The 21,766-nt window shown below is 43.8% G+C and overlaps 1 protein-coding gene across 2 annotated transcripts in view; it reads right to left on the reverse strand.

Annotated features, from left to right (window-relative positions):
• ccbe1 (collagen and calcium binding EGF domains 1) overlaps positions 1-21,766 on the reverse strand; it is a 427,427-nt gene that overhangs the window by 26,198 nt on the left and 379,463 nt on the right. For both annotated transcript variants that reach the window (XM_068048170.1, XM_068048099.1), the window contains exon 6: positions 7,327-7,433. In XM_068048170.1, the coding sequence (XP_067904271.1) occupies positions 7,327-7,433 (107 nt within the window). The remainder of the gene's footprint in view (positions 1-7,326; positions 7,434-21,766) is intronic.

Below are 21,766 nucleotides of genomic sequence, written 5' to 3' on the forward strand. Positions count from 1 at the left end.
AGGCCAAGTAAAAAAACCACTGAGAGTGGGGGGAATGTGAGCAAGATACTTGAGAGTTATAGGAAATTCTTGTCAAAAGGAAAAGTAACTCACTATCCCTCAAGTGAGGCAGGTAAACCTATAGTTACACTTAGGGTTACAGCGGCCACTCAAACTCTTTTGCTGGGGAAAGGCAAGACTTTTCCATCAGAGAGCGCATTGAATGCCAAGGTATTAGCGAACAGTAGCGGCGGGGAGTATATACCCGTACCTTTGTTTCGGGTGCACCTGGATTGTGACCTAATGTCTGGAACGGTAACTGTAGGAGTTGTCCATAGTTTGCCTGTAGATGGAATTGACCTACTCTTGGGGAAGGATTTGGCTGGAGCAAAGGTAGCAGCTTCTCCAGTAGTCATGGAAAGACCAAGTGAAGTCAAAGAGACTGAGCAGTTGCAGGAAAAGTTTCCAGGAATTTTTCCTTTATGTGTAGTGACCCGAGCAATGGCTTAACAAGTTCCATCATCGAAGGTCAAATTGGCACCACAGACAGATATTTGGCGATCTGAAACTTTTTTGTGGGAATTAGAGAATCTGAAAGAAATGTTCAGTAAATCTTAAATAAAAGCAGAATACTGCAGATGCTGGAAATCTGAACCAAAACAAAAAGTGCTGGAAATACTCAGCATTTCTAGCAGTGTCTGTGGAGAGAGAAGCAGAGTTAACACATCAAGTCTGTGACCTTTCATCAGAACTGGCAAAGGTTAGAAAAGAATTAGGTTTTAAGCAAGTGAAAGGGAGGGGAGTGGGGGAGAGAACAAAGAGGAAGGTGTTTGATAGGGCAGAGGGAGATTAAATAACAAAGCTATCCTGGGACAAAGGCAAAGCGTGTGTTAATACTTGTGGTGAAAGACAAAGCATTAGTCCAGAGAGAGTGTTAATAGTGGAATAATGAGCAGCTCTGACTCAATGAAAAGCAGGCACATGGTTAAAAATTAAAATATTTAAAAAAAGGTCAGTCATGTTCTGAAGTTATTGAATTCAATGTTCAGTCTGCAAGGCTGTAGAGTGCCTAATTGAATGATCAGGTGCTGCTCCTCGAGCTTGCGTTGCTGTTCACTGGAGCACTGGAGCAGGCCAAAGACAGAAATATAAGCATGAGAGCAGGGGGGAGTGTTGAAATGGCAAGTAACCGGAAGCTCGGGGTCATACTTTTGGACTGATCGGAGGTGTTCAGCAAAACGGTCACTCAATCTGCGTTTGGACTCCCCAGTATAGAGGAGACTGCATTGTGAACAAATAAATTGAAAGAAGTACAAGTAAATCGCTGCTTCACCTGAAAGGACTGTTTGGGGCCTTGGAGAGTGAGGAGAGAGGAGGTAAAAGGGCAGGTATTGCTCCTCCTGCGATTGCAGGGGAAGGTGCCGTGAGAAATGGATGAGGAGTCGGGGGTAATGGAGGAGTGGACCAGGGTGTTGGGAGGAAACGATCCCATCGGAATGCTGACAGGGGAGAGGAGGGGAAGATGCATTTGGTGATGGCACCATGCTGGAGGTGGCGGAAATGGCGGAGGATGATCTTCTGCATGTAGAGGTTGTTGGGGTGGAAAGTGAGGACAAGGGGAACCCTGTTATGGTTCTGGGAGGGAGGGGAAGGCGTGAGGTAAGAAGTGTGGGAAACGGGCTGGACTCAGTTGAAGGCCCTGTCAACCACATTGGGGGGGGAATCTTTGGTTGAGAAAAAATGAAGACATATCAGAGGCGCTGTTGTGGAAGGTTGCCTCATCAGAGCAGATGCGTCGGAGACTGAGAAACTGGGAGAATGGAATGGATTCCTTACAAGATGCAGAGTGTGAAATGGTGTAGTTGAGGTGGCTGTGGGAGGTCAGTGGGCTTATAATGAATATTAGTGGACAGCCTGTTCCCAGCGATGGAGACAGAGAAGTCGAGGAAGGGAAGGGACGTGTTGGAGATAGACCATGTAAAGGTGAGAGAAGGGTAGAAATTGGAAGCAAAGTTGATAAAGTTTTCCAGTTCGTGGCGGCAGCAGGAAACGGCACTGATACAGCCAGTGATGTGCCGGAAAAAGAGTTGGGAGAGGGGGCCTGAGTAGGACTGGAGCAAGGAATGTTCGACATATCCCACAAAAAGACAGGCATAACTAGGACCCATAGGGGTACCCATAGCAACACCTTTTCTCACATTGAACAACTTTCCTTCAACCCCATTCACTTCCTTCAACCATCCCCCTTGACATTCAATGGCATTACCATCGCTGAAGCCCCCACTATCAACATCCTAGGGGCTATCATTGACCAGAAACTGAACTGGAGTAGCCATATAGATACCGTGGCTACAAGAGCAGGTCAGAGGCTAGGAATCCTGCGGCGAGTAACTCACCTCCTGACTCCCCAAAGCCTGTTCACCATCTACAAGGCACAAGTCAGGAGTGTGATGGAATACTCTGCCTGGATGGGTGTAGCTCCAACAACACTCAAGAAGCTCATCACCATCCAAGACAAAACAGCCCGCTTGATTGGCACTCCACCTACAAACATTCACTCCCTCCACCACCGATGCACGGTGACAGCAGTGTACCATCTACAAGATGCACTGCAGCAACGCACCAAGACTCCTTAGACAGCACCTTCCAAACCCGCAACCTCTACCAACTAGAAGGACAAGGGCAGCAAATGCATGGGAACACCACCACCTGCAAGTTCCGCTCCAAGTCACACACCATCCTGACTTGGAACTACATCGCCCTTCCTTCACTGTCGCTGGGTCAAAATCCTGGAACTCCCTTCCTAACAGCACTGTGGGTGTACCTACCCCACATGGACTGCAGTGGTTCAAGAGGGCAGCTCACCACCACCTTCTCAAGGGCAATTAAGGATGGACAATAAATGCTGGCCTGGCCAGCGATGCCCACATCCCATGAATGAATAAAAAAAATAACTAATCAAAGAAAAGGTTTTCAAAGAGGGATGAATCTTCCATGTTAAATTATATATTTTGTGCTCCAGGAGCGGCTCACAAGAGCCTGCATTGTGGCTCAAGAACACCTTAAAGCTCAGAAGCAACCATGAAGAAATGGGCAGACAAGCATGCCAAGACCCTAACATTTCAACCAGGGAATGAGGTGCTATTATTACTACCTTTACAGGGTGAACTGCTGAAAGCACAGTTCAGTAGTCCTTATAGAGTAGTCAAAAGGACTGGTAAAATAAATTATTTGATTAATACCCCAGATTGCGGAAAAGAATCAGATGTGTCACATGAATATGTTGAAACAATACCACCGCTGGGAGGAGGATAAGCAAGCACAGGTATGTCAGGTAGTAAGGACAGTGAAGGGTGAGAGGGATACTGAAGATGAGGCAGAAGGAGGTCGAGACAGTTCTCAAATTGAACCTCCTACTATCCAGTTAGCTAACATTGAATTGTTAGGGAGATTAGACACTATGCTTTCATATTTAGATGCAGAACCAAGAGAAGATCTAACAAGGCTATTCACAGCTTTTAAAGGAGTATGGAGGGACAAACTCAGATGTACAACATTAGCCACACATGATGTGGATGTAGGAGAATCCTCTCCTATAAAACAGCATCCTTATCATGTAGGTCCAGAGAAACAGGCCCAGGGAAAGCAGAAATCCAATACGTGTTGGAAAACCACCTAATTGAACCCAAAATAGCTGGAGTTCCCTGGTAGTGTTAGGGCCTAAACCTGATGGTTCAACTAGATTTTGCATAGACTACAGAAAGGTTAATGTAGTAACAAAAGCCTAATTTCTAGCTTGGAAGACTGTGTTGCAGTGCCATGTTTCTTACCAAAATAGATTTGTTAAAGGGATCAAAAACAAGAAATGCTGGATTCACTCAGCAGGTCTGGCAGCATCTGTGGAAAGAGAAGCAGAGTTAACGTTTCGGGTCAGTGACCCTTCTTCCGAAGAAGGGTCACTGACCCGAAACGTTAACTCTGCTTCTCTTTCCACAGATGCTGCCAGACCTGCTGAGTGAATCCAGCATTTCTTGTTTTTGTTTCAGATTTCCAGCATCCGCAGTATTTTGCTTTTATTTGTTAAAGGGATACTGGCAGGTTTGTTTAACACCCAGAGCTAAAGAAATATTCGGCCTTTGTCACACTAGACATTCTTTTCCAATGCTGAGTGATGCCACTTAGGCTAAAAAATGCCCCAACAACTTTCTAGAGACTAGAGAACCAAGTGGTAGCTAGTGTTCCTAACTGTGTGGTTTACCTTGATGATGCGCTTGTATTCAATAACACTTGGAAGGACCACTTGCGACAACTAAAAGTTCTGTTTAGAAAATTACAGTCAGCTGATTTGCTGATAAACCTTGCCAAAAGTGAATTTGCAAAAGTGCGGGTAACCTAGCTTGGGCATATAGTAGGCAAGGACAAGTGTTGCCAAGAACAGCAAAAGTACAAACATTGGTGGAGTTCCCTGCCCCAGGACTAAATGAGAAATCATGAAGTATTTGGGGATGCGTGGTTTCTACTGCAGGTTTGTACCAAATTTCAGCATTATTGCTGCTCTACTGATGGATTTTCTACAAAAGAAAGCCAAGTAGTGTGGTCAGGGGAGTGCCAAGCATTTTTTGAGAGGCTGAAAGCAATTTTGATCAATGAACCAGTGTTAGCTGCCCCAAATTTCACTAAGCCCTTCAAGGTAGCAATTGATGCTAGTGACCTGGGAGTAGGCGCAGTCCTGTTACAAGAAGATGAATCAGGCATAGAAAAGCCAGTGGGATACTTTTCCAAAAAGCTAAATCGACACCAAAAGAGATACTCCACAGTGGTAAAAGAAACCCTGGGCTTAATACTAGCTCTTAAACATTTTGAAATATATGTTTGCCACGGCTACAGGGAGACTCTGGTATATACTGATCATAACTCAGTAGACTTTGTGGAAAAATTCAAAAACCAGAATGTCAGACTATTTTGATCAAGTTTACTATTGCAGCCCTATCACTTGTCCATATTGCAGGGAAAAACAATGTAATTGCTGATGCTTTGTCTTGAATTTAACTTTGCTTTGAGTTATTTGAGTACAAAGATGTTACAGGGCAGAACTGTATTCGTGACAGGTAAAGAATGATGAAAATGAGTATGCAAATATGTTTTAATTTTTTTCATATTCTGTTTCTTTGTCCACACTTTGAAGCTGTGAAAATGCCTGAGGAGATGCTGGACTTGGTATTTTTAAAAATGGTCACAGAAAGGACACTTGGACTTTGTTTAAAAACAAACACTTACTGGAAGTCACGTGTCTTAAGCGAAGTAAACAGTCGGAGCCTTATAGACTATGTAAGTGTTCGGACTTAGAAAAGTCACATGTCTGGGTTTAGGGCTCAGGAGTTTTGGTTTTGTTTTTGAATATTGTTTGGAGTTCAGTTGGTGTGTATCCTGCTAAGAGAGAAGCCACCCAACTCATCCTTTCCCACTTGTGTTGAAAAATCTTCTGAGAATCCAGTGTGATAGCTGAATCCACTGATGTAGTAATTCTCCCGAAAAGCCTCCAAGACAACTCCTCGACATCTCCTTAACAGAACTGATCCAGAAAGATCCCCGTGATAGCCATCACATGTACCCAGATGCTAGAGCGGATGTCATTTTTTTCTTCAAGAATTAACAAGTATTTGGTCAAAGTATTTTTGTTTTTGTAAAGTTAATCTCTGCAGAGAAAGCTTCTTTATTTTTTCTTTAACCAGTGTGTGTGTATGCATGTATATTTGGTTACTTAGAAGGGAATATATTTATACTTGTGTATTTCAGTCTGTGTTTTAATAAGCTTTGCATCTTTCTTGAATAAGTCTTGTTTTATAATAAATTAATAATTTTTGTTGTTTATTAAAGAAACCTGTTTGGTGGATTTTTATTCTGAAATGAATATAAAGTATATAATTGGCCGCATTGGTAACTGGGTAAAAAATTTAAATATATGTTGTGACCAGGGGAGTAGTGGAACTAGAGAAAGACAGTGCATTCCTCCAACCTCGGTTGTAACAAATTAAAACTGTTGCAACCGTGGCAGGAGGAGTGCGCAGTTAATTCAGTTCCATTTCTCCACAGGTCACAGCATATCAATAAATTTTCCCACTTACCGAAAGTCAATTAGATACTCTATTTGTCTCCAGAATAAAGCACACCAACCAGGTTTCTTTAATAAACAAAATTAACCCTTTATTATAATACCAAGTCTTAACCAATAATGAAGTCAATATATATATATATATATATATGAATTGAGATATTAAAGCATCTTATTTTTTCCCAACCCTCATGCATACGCACATATATCCAAAAACTGGTAAATCAGGAAAAAAAAAGAGATTTTGGTTTTCATAGGAATAAAAGGAATAAAAAAACTTAGACTGCCCTGATCTGGAAGGAAGTTCTTCGGTTTGGCGAGGTGTCCCAAAGTTGAATAGTTGGATGCCACTCGAAGTTTTTCCAAGCAAAGTTGATGAATAGTCTGTGATGGGTAGGCGTTCAAAGAACTTCATGGCAGAAGGCTTCACATAGGTCCTCCATCAGGGGTGTAGCAACAGGTGTCAATTATCACATTCGATACAAAACTCCTTTTCTAAAGAAGCAAGATTTCTGAAAATTCAGGGTTTCTTCGAAAATGCAGGAGGCAACAGTAGCACTGCATACAAGCTTTGGCTTTTCAAGAGCAAGGATTCTGTACACAGAGGTAATACTTTTCTGGTTCTTCTTCTGATCTCCAGGCAGGTCAAAATCAAATTCCAATTACCTGCTGTAGTCCAAACCCACTGGCTTTTAAACAGGTCAAAAATGAAACCAAAACCTTCCAGAAACAAGACACATGCCAAGTCATAAATTCTCTCTTGTCACACAGAGGGTAGTACTGAGGTCAACCGCCCCCCCCACCCCGCCTCCCCACTCTTGCTGGCTTCCTTGAAATAATCTGCTTTCCAGTCCTTGTTTACCAGTTCAACTTTTGTTGAATTTCCTTTCAAAACATCCATAAAGTTCAGCTATCTCTAGATGTCTCATTGTCAACTGAAATCCTTTTCAGTTTTTAAAAATACAGAATTCCAAGTTTTAATACAAAAATGGAAATCCTCATAACAAAAGAAACTTTTAAAAGTTCTCAATAGTTTTAACATCAACACATTTAGTTGACTCTAGCATTGAAAGTGGACAAAACAGTATTAAAATTGTGCTGGTCCTACCATTTTTATTATTACTGAGTAAATTTAATGTTAACTATATAAAAACATACCTTATATGCTGTAATAGTTACCATTAGTGCAAAGTGCTTTGAGGAAAAAACATGATCACTTCAATTAATCTCTTTACCTTCTGCTTCAGCTGTAGAACTGCTTGTTTTATCTGTTGGAAATCCTCACAGCTTGCGGAACAGGTGCCAGCTTTCATCACAGTATCAGATTTTATATACTGGCCCGCTACAATTAGAAAATCAAAACGTCTTGTTAATTGAAGAAAACACAATTTATTTTCCCTTATTGCCTTGAGCTATATTTAATCTTTAACCTGCCAATCGATCCAGCTAAACTACTGGCTCCCCAGCTGAACAGTTTGGAGTGTTTCAGTTCTTGTATGTGATGTTGAATATAATGCTAACACGATGGTAATAAAGTTATGTCAACAGCAGGAGTAGTTTTACTATTTACTGATTCGCGCAGATCAATTTTACCCCCGAAATGACAAAAGGGAGGATAGTGCAAGGCAACAGGGGGTGGTAATGGTAATGAGACAAGTCAAAAGACAAAAGATCAATCTAGAATATCTGAAAATGACAAAAGCAAAATCATTACCAGCACCTACTGTCCAAGAAAATGAAAGCAGTGCTAATAATCTGAAGGTGTCGAACTCTGTGTTGAGCCCAGAATGCTGTAAAGTGCCTAATCAAAAGATGAGGCACTGTTCCTGAAGCTTCCATAGAATTTCATTAGAACAATGGGGGTTAACTGCAGAGAACTAAAATGACTGGAACCTCAGGGCCATGCTTGCAGACAGAGTGGAAGTGTTCATTGCAAATGGGTCATGCAATTTGTGTTTGGTCTCTCCAATGTAGAGGAGACCATTAGTAGAAAATACAGTCTACAGCAAATTGAAAGTAGTACAAGAAATCACTGTCTGGAATTTTCAGAGGCAGCAGAAGTCCTGCCACATGGGCCGAAAGTGGGATGAGACCCTGCTTTTGTAGGCGGTAGGACACAGGGCCAATTAAGTGGCTGTCACTGAGGAAGAGGGTCAGCAGCTCAGCAGCCTCAGCAATGGTGGCCATTGCTGAGGCTGCAGCTGCAGGATGAAGGTATCTCACTGGCTGACCCACCCTCGAAGAGGTGTAAGTGGGGTTGGGGGTAGGCGGGGCCTGGTAGGCAGGCCCCAGCAATCGAGGTGGTGGGTGTTGCTGAGGGCAGGCAGCACCTTGCTGTGGGGCAGCCAGTGCCCCTGTGGGGCCCCTCCATGAGCCATGGAGTGCCCCTAAAGAAAGGCCCACCACCCCCAGAGTCTGCTGGGAGGCCGCTTTGTTTTACTGGGCGGTCTCCCCATAAGGCAGTGGGCCCTCCCGATGCAGGAAAATGCTCATGAAGATGGGAAGTGTCCCTTAATTGGCCACTTAAGTGGTTCAATTCGCCTCCCAGCAGGTGGCCGATCTGCCAACTTCCCTGCTGCTGGCAAAATTGCATGGTGGCGGGAAGGCATCAGACACCTCCTCAACACATCCCCACAAAATTTTGCCAACCTTCCCGCTTCCCAGCTCATTCCCAAAGGGTGGTAAAATTCAGCTGACTGTTTTACCTGGAAGGAGTATTTGAAGCCCTGGACAATGGGAAGGGAGGAGGTAAAAGAGCAGGTGTTGCATCTCCTGTGCTTGCACCAGAAGGTGCTGCGGGATGGGGAGGGGGAGTTGGTGGTGATTGAAGAGCGGACGAAGGTAAAGCAGAAGGAACAATCCCTTCAGAATGTTGGAAGGGGTGGAAGGGGAAGATGTGTTTGCTGGTGGCATCGTACAGGAGACAGTGAAAATGACAGAGGATGATCCGCTGAATTTGAAGGCTGATCGGGTGGAAGGTGAGGACAAGGAGAACCCTATCATGCTTCTGATAGGGAGGGGAAGGGGTAAAAGCAGAAGTGCTGGAAAATGGGACGGACGAGGTAGAGGGCTTTGTCAACCATAGCGGAGGAGAATCCTCAGTTGATAATTCCTTTCTCCCTCATATACCTATCTAGCTTCCCCTTAAATGCATCTATGCTATTTTCCTCAACTACTCCATGTGGTATCCACATTCTAGCCAGTCTCTGGGTAAAGAAACTTTTCCTGTATTGATTATATAGAAACTGTTAGATGAACAATAACCATTGTCATATTGGTTATGTGAATAAAGATAAAAATGGAGAGAAGTTGGAGACAATAGGTGCATGAAGAATTGTTCATCAAATGACAAGCTTGTTCTTGTACCTTGTCTGGGAATGCAGGAATGTTGCTGAAATGTAGGACTAGGAATTGCAGAGAGCTGAAAGTTGTTGCAAGCACAAGAAATATTTGCCACAAATATGGGAAACAAGCTTCATGGTGACATCTTTAGCGATGCAATCATGTGGGGGTTTGGGGTGGTGGTGGTGTTGAGAGCAAGGCCTAGGTTTTCCAATTCTAATGTCAACAGTGACCCATCCATGTTAATGGCTTGCCATCACCATTAACACAAGCAAACTCAGAAATAAATCTCACTGTTTTACAGAGCACAAAAAACCTGTCTTGAATGGTAACCCATACACTGGTCCATACAGAGAACTAAAAGATCCAGATTTTGCATTGCTGTTTAACAGGATATGAAAAATCAAAACTTTAGCAGATGAACATTGGATGATTGCTATAATATTTGAAAGATGAACAATATCCATTTTTAAATGGGCTAATATGGAGGAAGATTAAATGTTACAATCTTTTAAATTAAAATGTATCATTTATAATTACTAACCCAGTCAAGGACACAGAGGTCATGGGCTGAGTTTTCCCAGCCCATTGGAGACAGGCTGGGAGGTGGAAGGGCTGGCAATATGGTGGGGGAAGGCATCAGAAAGGGAGCCCAATGTTTTCCTGTCACCATGGTATATTACCAATGGTGGGAAGCTTATCAGTGCATCCATCTACCAGTCAGCCATCTGAGCCCCATGAAGGCCGAATTAAGGGCCATCTCCTGTCCGTGGGGGCATTTTACCACATTGGGAGTGCCTGCTGCCACATGGGGAGAATGCCAGGTAAACTGTGGCAGCTCCCAGTGGGTTCCTGGGGGATGTCCCCCTTGATGAGCATGCCATGGCCAAATGAAGGTCCTCGCGGCGGTGATGGCCGCCCACACCCAAGACGCCACTGCCATAACACCTCCTCCCGATTGTTGGGGCTGCCTGCCTGGCCACGGCTTCCACATAGACACTTACATACCTTCAAGGGCGCCTCAACATTCAGGAGCCCTCATTCTGGAGCAGTAGCCTCAGCAGTGGACACCGCTAATGATGGCGTTGCTGAGGCTGCTGAACTGCTGGCTCTCTGATTGGGCTAGCAGCACCTGAGGGCTGGCCGCTGTCCTCAATTGGAAGGCAGCCCCAGTGGCGAACTGTTAATTGGCCAATGCCGGCAAAATGACGCCCCAGGGTCCCAATGCCCACAGGAGCAGGGTCTGCTTCTGCTTTTGCCCCCAGCAGCAGGACTTCAGTCTCCTCAAAAAATTGAGCCCCATATTTCTGCACCATAATCAACAACAACAGAAGTTGTGAGTAACTTTGCATTTTCCATGATAAATTGTGCTCTGTATACTTGGCTAATTATACTTTATAAAAGTTGGCGCTCTTTGGGAAAAATTACTTAAAAACAATATGTATGTATAAATAAAGGATATATGTGTCTCTTTTAGGAAAGTGCCAAGCTCCCAGTTCCACATGGCTTGTAGTTGTACAGAAAAATGAATTATTCTGGTTTGGACTTGTGTAAAAAAACATTCTCAACTTTAATACCACTGGAACATTCCAGGCAAAAATGGCTAACATCACAGAGCCAACCACTTTGCTTGGCTTTTTAATATCTGGCGCTGGGGTAGATTTCAGTCTTTATAGCTTTCAGGGTTAAGCATTGCTCGAGCGTAGCACAGAAATGAAATACTGGCAAGGAGGTCCACATGCCGCAATGGAACCTGATGGGTTTTCCTTCATTCATTTAGAGTCATAGAATCATAGAGTGGTTACAGCACAGAAATAAGCCATTTGGCCCATCAAGTGTGCTGGCTTTCCGCAAGACCAAATCAGCTAGTCCCATTCATCCGCCCTTTACCTTTAGCTCTGTAAGTTTTTTTTTTCAGGTGCTTATCCAATTCCCTTTTGAAAACCACAATTGAATCTACCTCCACCACACTCTCAGGCAGAGCATTCCAGATCCTAACCAATCACTGTGCAAAGAAGTCCCTTATGTCACTTTTGTTTTTTCTGCCATTCACCTTGTATTGTTGTCCTCTCTGTCTTGATCCTTCTGGCAATGAGAACAGATTCTCTCTATCTGGTGCACAGAATTAGATACAATACTCCAGTTGAGGATGAATCAGTGTTTTATAAAGGTTCATCATAACTTCCTTTTTTTGTATTCTATGATTCCATCTGCGCATTTATCCTTTATGCCTTTTTAACTGCTTTCTCAACATACCCTGGCACCACCAATGATTTGTGCACATACACACCAAGGTCTCTGTTCCTGAACCTACTTTAGAATTTTACTCTATTTTATAATGTCTATCTACATTCTTCTTACCAAAAGTGTATCATTTCACACTTTTCTGCATTAGATTTCATCTGCCACGTGTCTGCCTATTCAACCAGCCTTCTATGTCCTCTTGAAGTCTATCACTATCTTCCTCACAAAACTTACAAGTTTTCTGTCATCTGCAAGTTTTGAAATTGTGCCCTATACACCCAAGTCTAGGCCATTAATATGTATCCAGAAAAGCAGTGGTCCTAGTACCGACCCCTGGGGAACCCCACTGTGTACTTTTGTCCAGTCCAAAAAACAACCGTTCTCTATTGCTCTCGTTTCCTGTCACTCAGCCAATTTTATATCCTTGCTGCTACTGTCGCGTTTATTTCATGAGCTTCAACTTTGCTGGCAAGCCTATTATGTGGCACTTTATCAAACACTTTTTGGAAGTCCATGTACCCCACCTCAACTGTATTACCCTCATCAGCCCTCTGTTACCTGATCAAAAAACTCAATCAAGTTAGATAAATGACTCTATGACTCGAAATACAATTTGCCTTTAACAAATAAAAGCAAAATACTGCGGATGCTGGAAATCTAAAATAAAAACAAGAAATGCTGGAACCACTCAGCAGAAGTGACAGCATCTGTGGAAAGAGAAGCAGAGTTAACGTTTCGGGTCAGTGACCCTTCATCGGATCTGTTCTGATGAAGGGTCACTGACCCGAAACGTTAACTCTGCTTCTCTTTCCACAGATGCTGCCAGACCTGCTGAGTGGTTCCAGCATTTCTTGTTTTTATTGCCTTTAACAAATCTGTCCTGGCTTTCCTTAATTAATCCACAATTACCAAAGTGACTGTTAATTTTGTCCCAGATTATCATTTCTAAAAGCTTTCCCACAATGGAATTAAACTGACCGACTTGCAGTTGCTAGGTTTATCCTTACATTATACGTTCCACTGCAAGCCACAAATCATGTTGACTTGGAAATATATCGCCGTTACTTCACTGTCACTGGATCAAAATCCTGGAACTCCCTCCTTAATAGCACTGTTGCATACCCACACTAGATGGACTGCAATGATTCAAGAAGGCAGCTCATCATCACCTTCTCAAGGGAAATTAGGAATGGGCAACAAATATTGGCCTTGCCAGCAGTGCCCACATCCCATGAAACAAATAATGAAAAAATTACACCCTTTTTTGAGCAAGGGTGTAAAAGTTGCAATTCTCCAGTCCTCTGGTACCACCCCTGGATCTAAGGAGGAATGAAAGATTATAGTCAGTGCTTCCACAATTTCCTCCCTCACTTCCTCCAGTATCCTCAAATGCATCCCATCCAGTATTGGTGACTTATCAATTTTAATTATACCATCCTTTCTAATACCTCCAGTGTTTGAACTACCTCCTTTGACAGCATCTTCTTCCTTGTTAAAGACAGATGCAAAGCACTCATTTAATGCCTCAGCCATGCCCTCTGTCCTCATGCATATATCCCCTTTTTTGGTCCTAATCCACCCCACCCCTCCTCTTACCACCCTTTTACTATTTATATACCAATAGAAGACTTTTGGATTCCCTTTTATGTTAGCTGCCAGTCTCTTTACATTACTCACTTGTCTCTCTTATTTCCTTTCTTATGCCCCCTGCTGAACTTTCTATATTCAGCCTGGTTCTCACTCGTATTATTAACCTGACATCTTTCATATACACTCTTCAATGGACGGAAAATCTGTAGACTCCATAAGGGTCCTTTGAATCTCCCTATGCAATTTTCCAATTTGCACTCTGCCCAGCTTATATTTAATACCAAGTGACAAAGAGGTAAATTTACCTCATTCTTGCCTGTACAATACTGCAGAATACAGCAATAGCTATTTTTAAATTATATTTTGATGTGCTTGCAGTATACATGTATTTTACTCCTCTTTGTCTCTTGTTGCTTGGCCATTTGACCCTCAAATGTGAGGGAGTAGCACCGGTGAATGTCTGCATTACCCAATGGCAATTTGCAAGGATACATAAGGCTTGTTACCCATATCTGCAACCTTGTGCCAGGGTCTCCTTTGCTGTATTTGTTTGGACTCATTGCTTTCAAATACAGTCTATCATCAGTTGTGCTGGACTACATGATGCACAGCACTGTTGCTGACATAAGTCTCTCTTGTGCTATTCCATAAATGTTGAAAGGCATTTTCTTATGTTGTCCATTGATTATAATGCATAAAGGACAGTGGGGATCTCTGAGGTCTCGTCGCCATTCATTTATGATTACTTATGATTAACCAGCCACTTTGGTGTTTGGGTCCCAAAGTAACAATGAAAGCATTTATGGAAGGTATAATGCTCTCAGCTGCAAGTGCCTTTGTTGTGGCATTATATATTCAATAGCTAATCATAAAGCAGACAATCACTTTCCAATACCCTATCTTTAGAGGCAAGTGACTGTCATCGTAGATCTTTGAGTCGAAGAAACAGGCCCCTTGGCATTTGTAGCCACATAACATTCAGAAAAGGCACTCAGCATATTAGCTCTCTGCTCATCAACCCATACTACTGCTAGTCCTTCACCACCATTGCTTGGTCCCTCATTGTGTACAGATGCTGTTTGCCATAGTTCATCAGTAAATAGATTTTGTTTGCTGTAGAGACTCTGCTGTAATTTATGTGTAAATTAAAACCTCAAGTTCTGCCCCACTTCCATCTCATTGGCTGACACAGTGGTGTCAATATTCACGCTGTCTTTCTCAGCATCAATATTATCTTTTGCCAATTAAGAGGCCGCTGCTGGGGCCGTCATCCAATTAAGGACGGTGGCCTACCCCCAAGAGTGGCCAGCCCAATCAGAGGGCTGGCAGTTCAGCAGTGTCACCCCTAGTGGTGGCCAGTGCTGAGGCTGCAGGTCCAGGATGAGGGCACCTCAATGGTGAGGCAACCTCAAAGATATGTAAGAGTCTTGGGTAAGTCAGGGCAGGCAGGCAGGTCCTGGGAATCGGTGGGTTTGTGGGAGTTGTTACAGCGGCGGCACTTTGGGTACGGGGGCGGCCATTGTTGCCAGAGGGATCCTCCATGGGACATGGAGTGCCCATAAAGGAGCACCACCACCTCCCCAACCCCCCACCCACGGAACCCGTTGGGAGGCCTTTTTGCAGTATATTTGCCTTCCCATTGTGCTTTGTATAATGTAATTTGCAAAACTTTGCTGAAGAGAGATTTTTCTGTCACATTTAACACAGTACTGGTATCCATAGTCAGAAGGGTACAAAAGGTCACTCAAATTTTTTGGTGTGATTTGGCCTTCAAAGTTTTGAACTTGTGGGCCTAACCAAAAAAGTTTGTTAACCACTGCTTTAGTGAATAAATGTCTTCCATTATGTGCTACTAAGCCGTAGAGAGGTTCCAGATTCACTTCACAATCCAATCTGAGTTAGCTGATCTCAGCCAAGAAAGCATTAGAAGCAATAAACTTGGCCTCAATGCGCCTATGATAGAGAGGGAATTACTGGTCCTCATTCCTGTCCTTGTTCAATATGCAATGACATTTACTGGAAAGTGCATGTGTGTAGATAATATCAAAATCAGTAACAATGCCTCCCACAGTCAAATAACTTGTTCATACTCACTATCTTGGCTCATATATGAATGATAGTCACTTGGCCAAAGTGCTGGAGAGTAACTAATACCTCTGTAAGTGGATTCCAGCATAAGTCAATGTCCTCAGCAGAGAAAGATAAAATTGGAGGGAGAAAAAGCAAAAAGGAACATTCTATTCTGATGAGATATTTAATTCATGACTCAAACCTTCCTTTTGTAGTTGATGGGCCAAAGGACAACTCCAGCCTAATTATTATGCACATAAGCTGAATGGTCACTTACCATTCTAACTTCCTGTGAGTTCCTTGGTGTGGTTCTGAAAGAAAAATGTATAATGGTGTCACCCTAGTTTATAAAAACTCAGGGGGACAATTTTCAAATGTTCCTTAATTTTATTGCAATATTTCATAGAGTCATAGAGATATAATGGCACAGAAGGAGGCCATTCAGCCCATTCAGCCCATTGAGTCCATGCTGGCTCTCTGCAGAGCAATTTGATCAGTCCCATTCCCCTGCTGCATCCCCGTAGTACTGCAAGTGTATTTCTCTCAAGTGCCCATCCAATTTCTTTTTGAAATCATTCATTGTGTCCACTTCCACCACCCTAGTAGGCAGCAAGTTCCAGGTCATTACCACTCGCTGCATAAAAATGTTCTTCCTCACATCCCCACTGTACCTCTTGCCAAAAACCTTAAATCTGTGTTCCCTAATCCTTGAACCATTAGCTAAAGGGAACAGCTTTTCTTTGTCACCTTATCTAAATTTGTCATAATCTTGTACACATCTATCAAATTCCCCCTCAACCTCCTGTTTTTTTTAATTCATTCAATGAATGTGGGCATCGCTGGCTAGGCCAGCATTTATTGCCCATCCTTAATTACCTTTGCGAAGGTGGTGGTGTGCTGCCTTCTTGAACCCCTGCAGTCCATGTGGGGTAGGTACACCCACAGTGCTGTTAGGAAGGGAGTTCCAGGATTTTGACCCAGTGACAGTGAAGGAATGGCAATATAGTTCCAAGTCAGGATGGTGTGTGGCTTGGAGGGAAACTTGCAGGTGGTGCTGTTCCCAACCATTTGCTGCCCTTGTCTCTCGAAGTGGTACAAGTCGCAGAAGGTGCTGTCTAAGGAGCCTTGGTGTGTTGTTGGAGTGCATCTTGTAGATGGTACACATTGCTGCCACTGTGCGTCGGTGGCGGAGGGAGTGAATGTTTGGGGACGGGCTGCCTATCAAGCCGGCTGCGTTGTCTTGGATGGTGTCGAGCTTCTTGAGTGTTGTTGGAGCTGCACCCATCCAGGAAAGTGGAGAGTATTCCTTCACACTCCTGACTTGTGCCTTGTAGTTGGTGGACAGGCTTTGGGGAGTCAGAAGGTGAGTTACTCGCCACATCATTCCTAGCCTGCTCTTGTAGCCATGGTATTTATATGGCTACTCCAGTTCAGTTTCTGGTCAACGGTAACTGCCAGGATCTTGATAGTGGGGGATACAATGATTGTAATGCCATTGAATGTCAAGGGAAGATGTTTAGATTCTCTCTTGTTAGAGATGGTCATCGCCTGGCACTTGTGTGCCGTGAATGTTACTTGCCACGAATCAGCCCAAGCCTGGATATTGTTCAGTTCATGCTGCATTTCTACACGGACTGCTTCAGTATGAGGAGTGGTGCTTAACATTGTGCAATCGTCAGCCAACATCTCCGCTTCTGACCTTATGATTGAAGGAAGGTGAAGCAGCTGACGACGGTTGGGCCAAGGACACTACCCTGAGGAACTCCTGCAGATGTCCTGGAGCTGAGAGGATTGACCTCCAACAACCACAATCATCTTCTTTTGCGCTAGGTATGACTTCAGCCAGTGGAGAGTTTCCCCTGATTGACAATGACTTCAGTTTTGCTAGGGATCCATGATGCCATACTTGGTCAAATGCTGCCTTGATGTCAAGGGCAGTCACTCTCACCTCACCTCTTGAGCTCAGCTCTTTTGTCTATGTTTGAACCAAGGCTGTAATGAGGTCAGGAGCTGAGTGGCCAGGGCGGAACCCAAGCTGAGTGTCACTGCACAGGTTATTGCTAAGCAAGTGCCACGTGATACCACTGTCGATGACACCTTCCATCACTTTACTGATGATTGAGAGTAGACTGATGGGGCGGTAATTGGCTGGGTTAGACTTTCCTGCTTTTTGTGTACAGGACATGCCTGGGCAATTTTCCACATTGCCATGTAGATATCAGTGTTGTAGCTGTACTGGAACAGCTTGGCTAAGGGCGTGGCTAGTTCTGGAGCACAGGTCTTCAGTACTGTTGCCAGAATATTGTCAGGGCCTTTGCAGTATCCAGTGCCTTCAGTCATTTCTTGATATCATACGGAGTGAATCGAATTGGTTGAAGACTGGCATCTGTGATGCTGGGGACTTCAGGAGGACACCGAGATGGATCATCAACTCGGCACTTTTGGCGAAAGATTGTTGCAAATGCTTCAGCCTTATCTTTTGCACTGACGTACTGGGCTCCCCCATCATTGAGGATGGGGATATTTGTGGAGCCACCTCCTCCAGTTAGTTGTTTAATTGCCCACCGCCATTGACGACTAAATTTGGCGGGACTGCCAATCTTAGATCTGATCCGTTGGTTAGGGGATCGCTTAGCTCTATTTATCACATGCTGCTTACGCAGTTTGGCACGTAAGTAGTCCTGGCTTGTAGCTTTACCAGGTTGACACCTCATTTTGAGGTATGCCTGTTGCTGCTCCTGGCATGCCCTCCTGCACTCTTCATTGAGCCATGGTTGGTCTCCCGGCTTGATGGTAATGGTAGAGTGGGGGATATGCCGGGCCATGAGGTTACAGATTGCGGTTCAGTACAATTCTGTTGCTGCTGATGGCCCACAGCACCTCATGGATGCCTAGTTTTGCATTGCCAGATTTGTTTGAAATCTATCCCATTTAGCATGGTGGTAGTTTCACACAACACGATGGACGGTATCCTCAATGTGAAGGTGGGACTTTGTCTCCACAAGGACTGTGTGGTGGTCACTCCTACCAATACAGTCATGGACAGATGCATCTGCAGCAGGCAGATTGGTGAGGATGAGGCCAAGCATGTTTTTCCCTCTTGTTGGTTCCCTCACCACCTGCTGCAGACCCAGTCTAGTAGCCATGTCCTTTAGGACTCGGCCAGTCGTGGTGCTCCCGAGCCACTCTTGGTGATGACATTGAATTCCCCACCCAGAGTACATTCTGCGCCCTTGCCACCCTCAGTGCTTCTTCCAAGTGGTGTTCAACATGGAGGAGTACTGGTTCAGCAGCTGATGGAGGGCGTTAGGTGGTAATCAACAGGAGGTTTCCTTACCCATGTTTGACCAGATGCCATGAGACTTCTTGGGGTCCGGAGTCGATGTTGAGGACTCCCAGGGTGATTCCCTCCCAACTCTATACCACTGTGCTGCCACCTCTGCTGGGTCTGTCCTGCTGGTGGAACAGGACATACCAGGGGATTGTGATGGGACAATGTCTGGGACATTGTAAGGTATGATTCTGTGAGTATGACTATGTCAGGCTGTTGCTTGACTAGTCTGTGGGACAGCTCTCCCAACTTTGGCACAAGCCCCCAGATGTTACTAAGGAGGACTTTTCAAGGTCGACAGGGCTGGGTTTGCTGTTGTCGTTTCCGGTGCCTATGTCGATGCTGGTTGATCCATCCAGTTTCATTCTCTATTGACTTCGTAGCAGTTAGATACAACTGAGTGGTTTGCTAGACCATTTCAGAGAACATTTAAGAGTCAACCGCATTGTTGTGGATCTGGAATCACATGTAGGTCAGATCAGGTAAGGACAACAGATTTCTTTCCCTAAAGAACATTAGTGAACCAGATGGCTTTTTTACAACAATTGAGAATGGTTTCATGGCCATCATTAGACTAGGTTGTAATTCCAGATTTATTAGTTGAATTTAAATTCCACCCTCTGCTGCGGTGAGATTCGAACTGATGTCCCCAAAGCAATATTTACATGCCGGTAAAAGATATTTGGGTTCCTTTTTATGTTAACTGCCATTCTATTCTCACATTCTCTGCCAGTCATTTTCCCCTTCACTTCCACTCTCAACTATTGTATTTAGCCTGGTTCTTGCTTGAAGCATTCACCTGACATATATCACACACCCTCTTTTTTTTGTTTCATCATATTCTCCATCCCCCTCATCATCCAAGGAGCCCTGGCTTTGGTTCCCCTACCATTTCCCCTTGTTGAAATGCATCTAGTTTCCACCTGAAAAATCTCCTCCTTAAAGATCACCATTGTTCTTTTACAGTTTTTCCTGTCAGTCTTTTGTTCTATTTTACTTTGACTGGATCCCCTCTCACTCCATTAAAGTTAGCCCTTTTCCAATTGAGAAGTTCTACTTCAGATTGTTCTTTGCTCTTCTCCATTACAAATCTAAACTTTATGATACAATGATCACTGTTACCCAAATATTTCCCCACAGCCACTTGGTCCACTTGGCCCACTTCATTCCCCAGCACCAGATCCAGCAATGCCTCCTTCCTGGTTGCTCTGAGAACATACTGGTTAAAACATTCTCCTGAACACATTTCAGAAATTCCTCCTCCTCACCCTCTATTCTAACATTATCTCAATCAATATTTGGGTAATTAAAGCCCCCCAATATCAGCACTCCATAGTTCTTATACATTTCTGTGATTTCCTTCCAGATTTGCTCCTCTATCTCTTTCTCGCTATTTGGAGGCCTATAGATCACCCCCAGTATTGTGATCGTACCTTTCTTGCTTCTCATCTCCAACCAAATGGTGGCACAGTGGCGCAGTGGTTAGCACTGCAGCCTCACAGCTCCAGGGACCCGGGTTCAATTCCGGGTACTGCCTGTGTGGAGTTTGCAAGTTCTCCCTGTGTCTACGTGGGTTTCCTCCGGGTGCTCCGGTTTCTTCCCACATGCCAAAGACTTGCAGGTTGATAGGTAAATTGGCCATTAGCAATTGCCCCTAGTATAGGTAGGTGGTAGGGAAATATAGGGACAGGTGAGGATGTGGTAGGAATATGGAATTAGTGTAGGATTAGTATAAATGGGTGGTTGACGGTCGGCACAGACCCGGTGGGCTGAAGGGCCTGTTTCAGTGCTGTATCTAAAAACTAAATGGATTCTGTCTTTTCCCCCTCAAGGATATCCTCTCATTTCAACATTACAATGTCTTCCCTAATCAGTACTGCGACCTCTCCTCCCTTTTATCCTTTTATCTTTTCTGAACACTTTGTATCCTTGAATATTAACTTCCCCAGTCCTCACTATTTTAAAACAAATTTCCATTATTGCCACTAGATCATATTCCCATACAACTATTTGTGCTTGTAGTTCACCAACGTGATTCATCACATTATGTACGTTTACATACATGCATTCGAAATCTGTCTTTGAATTCCTCATAGACCTTCTAATATGGTACTTCTTCCTTCTCTAGCACTACCTGTTACGACCAGGTGAGAAGGGGTCCAATGGGTTCCCTCTCAGCCTTTGCCTGGTTTAACCATAACACGGTTTAATTTGAAAACACTGTTTTTAGCTCTCCCTTAGTGAACGCTTGTTCACTGGTCCAATTGTAAGGCAAAGAAATCAAACAGGTTTCCTTAGATTTAAACAAGAAAGGTAGAAGTTTATTAATCTTAAACTCTAATCCAGTTAATGACTACAAATATGCGACGCGACCACACTAGCATGCCTACGCGATAAACACACACGCATATAGAGACAGAAAAAGTAGAGGAAGAAAGGGGAAAAGTCTAAGTCAATATCTGGTAGTTCAATGTGGAGTCTTTGGTTGCCGGTAAGTCTTGCAATTCGTTGGGACTCTGTTCATGCTTCAACTTGTTCCGATGTAGGAGTCTTTTATCTCTTGAGGTTTACGTGTCTTCTGTGGGTCCGGTGGCTTGGGAGAAAGCGAGAGAGAGAGAGAGAGAGATTTCCTTGTTCCAGCCTCAGTTGCACACTGCCTTCTGAATTCAAACTGTCCTGTGGCTAGTTCAAAAAAACCTGGACCAGCCAGTTAGTCTTGTGACTAGCTGGTTTACCCAGTCCCAGCTCTGTGGATTGTATCATCTTAGCAGGGCCTGGAATGCACTTCCTGACCCCTTCAATGTCTGGTGATCAAAATCCATTTAGGTTAATTGGAGCAGGGAACAGCCCTTTGTCTCCACAAGCAGCGTTTCTTAGTATGCAAATGTCCTTCCAGCCCAGGGTCTGGCGATCTTCAAACAAGTCATTTCTTCAGCAATAGTTTAAAATCAATGTTCATATGACAGAATTAATATGCCTCATTCTTGGCAGGTGGGGTTCTGCATGACACCTCCACACCCAATGGAATGAAATGTAATTTTAAAAAAAGAGCATTTCATTAAAAGGGACTCAAAAGAAGATAAGGACAGGAAGACACA

Source organism: Heterodontus francisci, chromosome 1 (assembly GCF_036365525.1).
Source record: "Heterodontus francisci isolate sHetFra1 chromosome 1, sHetFra1.hap1, whole genome shotgun sequence".
In the NCBI taxonomy this organism is placed as follows: domain Eukaryota; kingdom Metazoa; phylum Chordata; class Chondrichthyes; order Heterodontiformes; family Heterodontidae; genus Heterodontus; species Heterodontus francisci.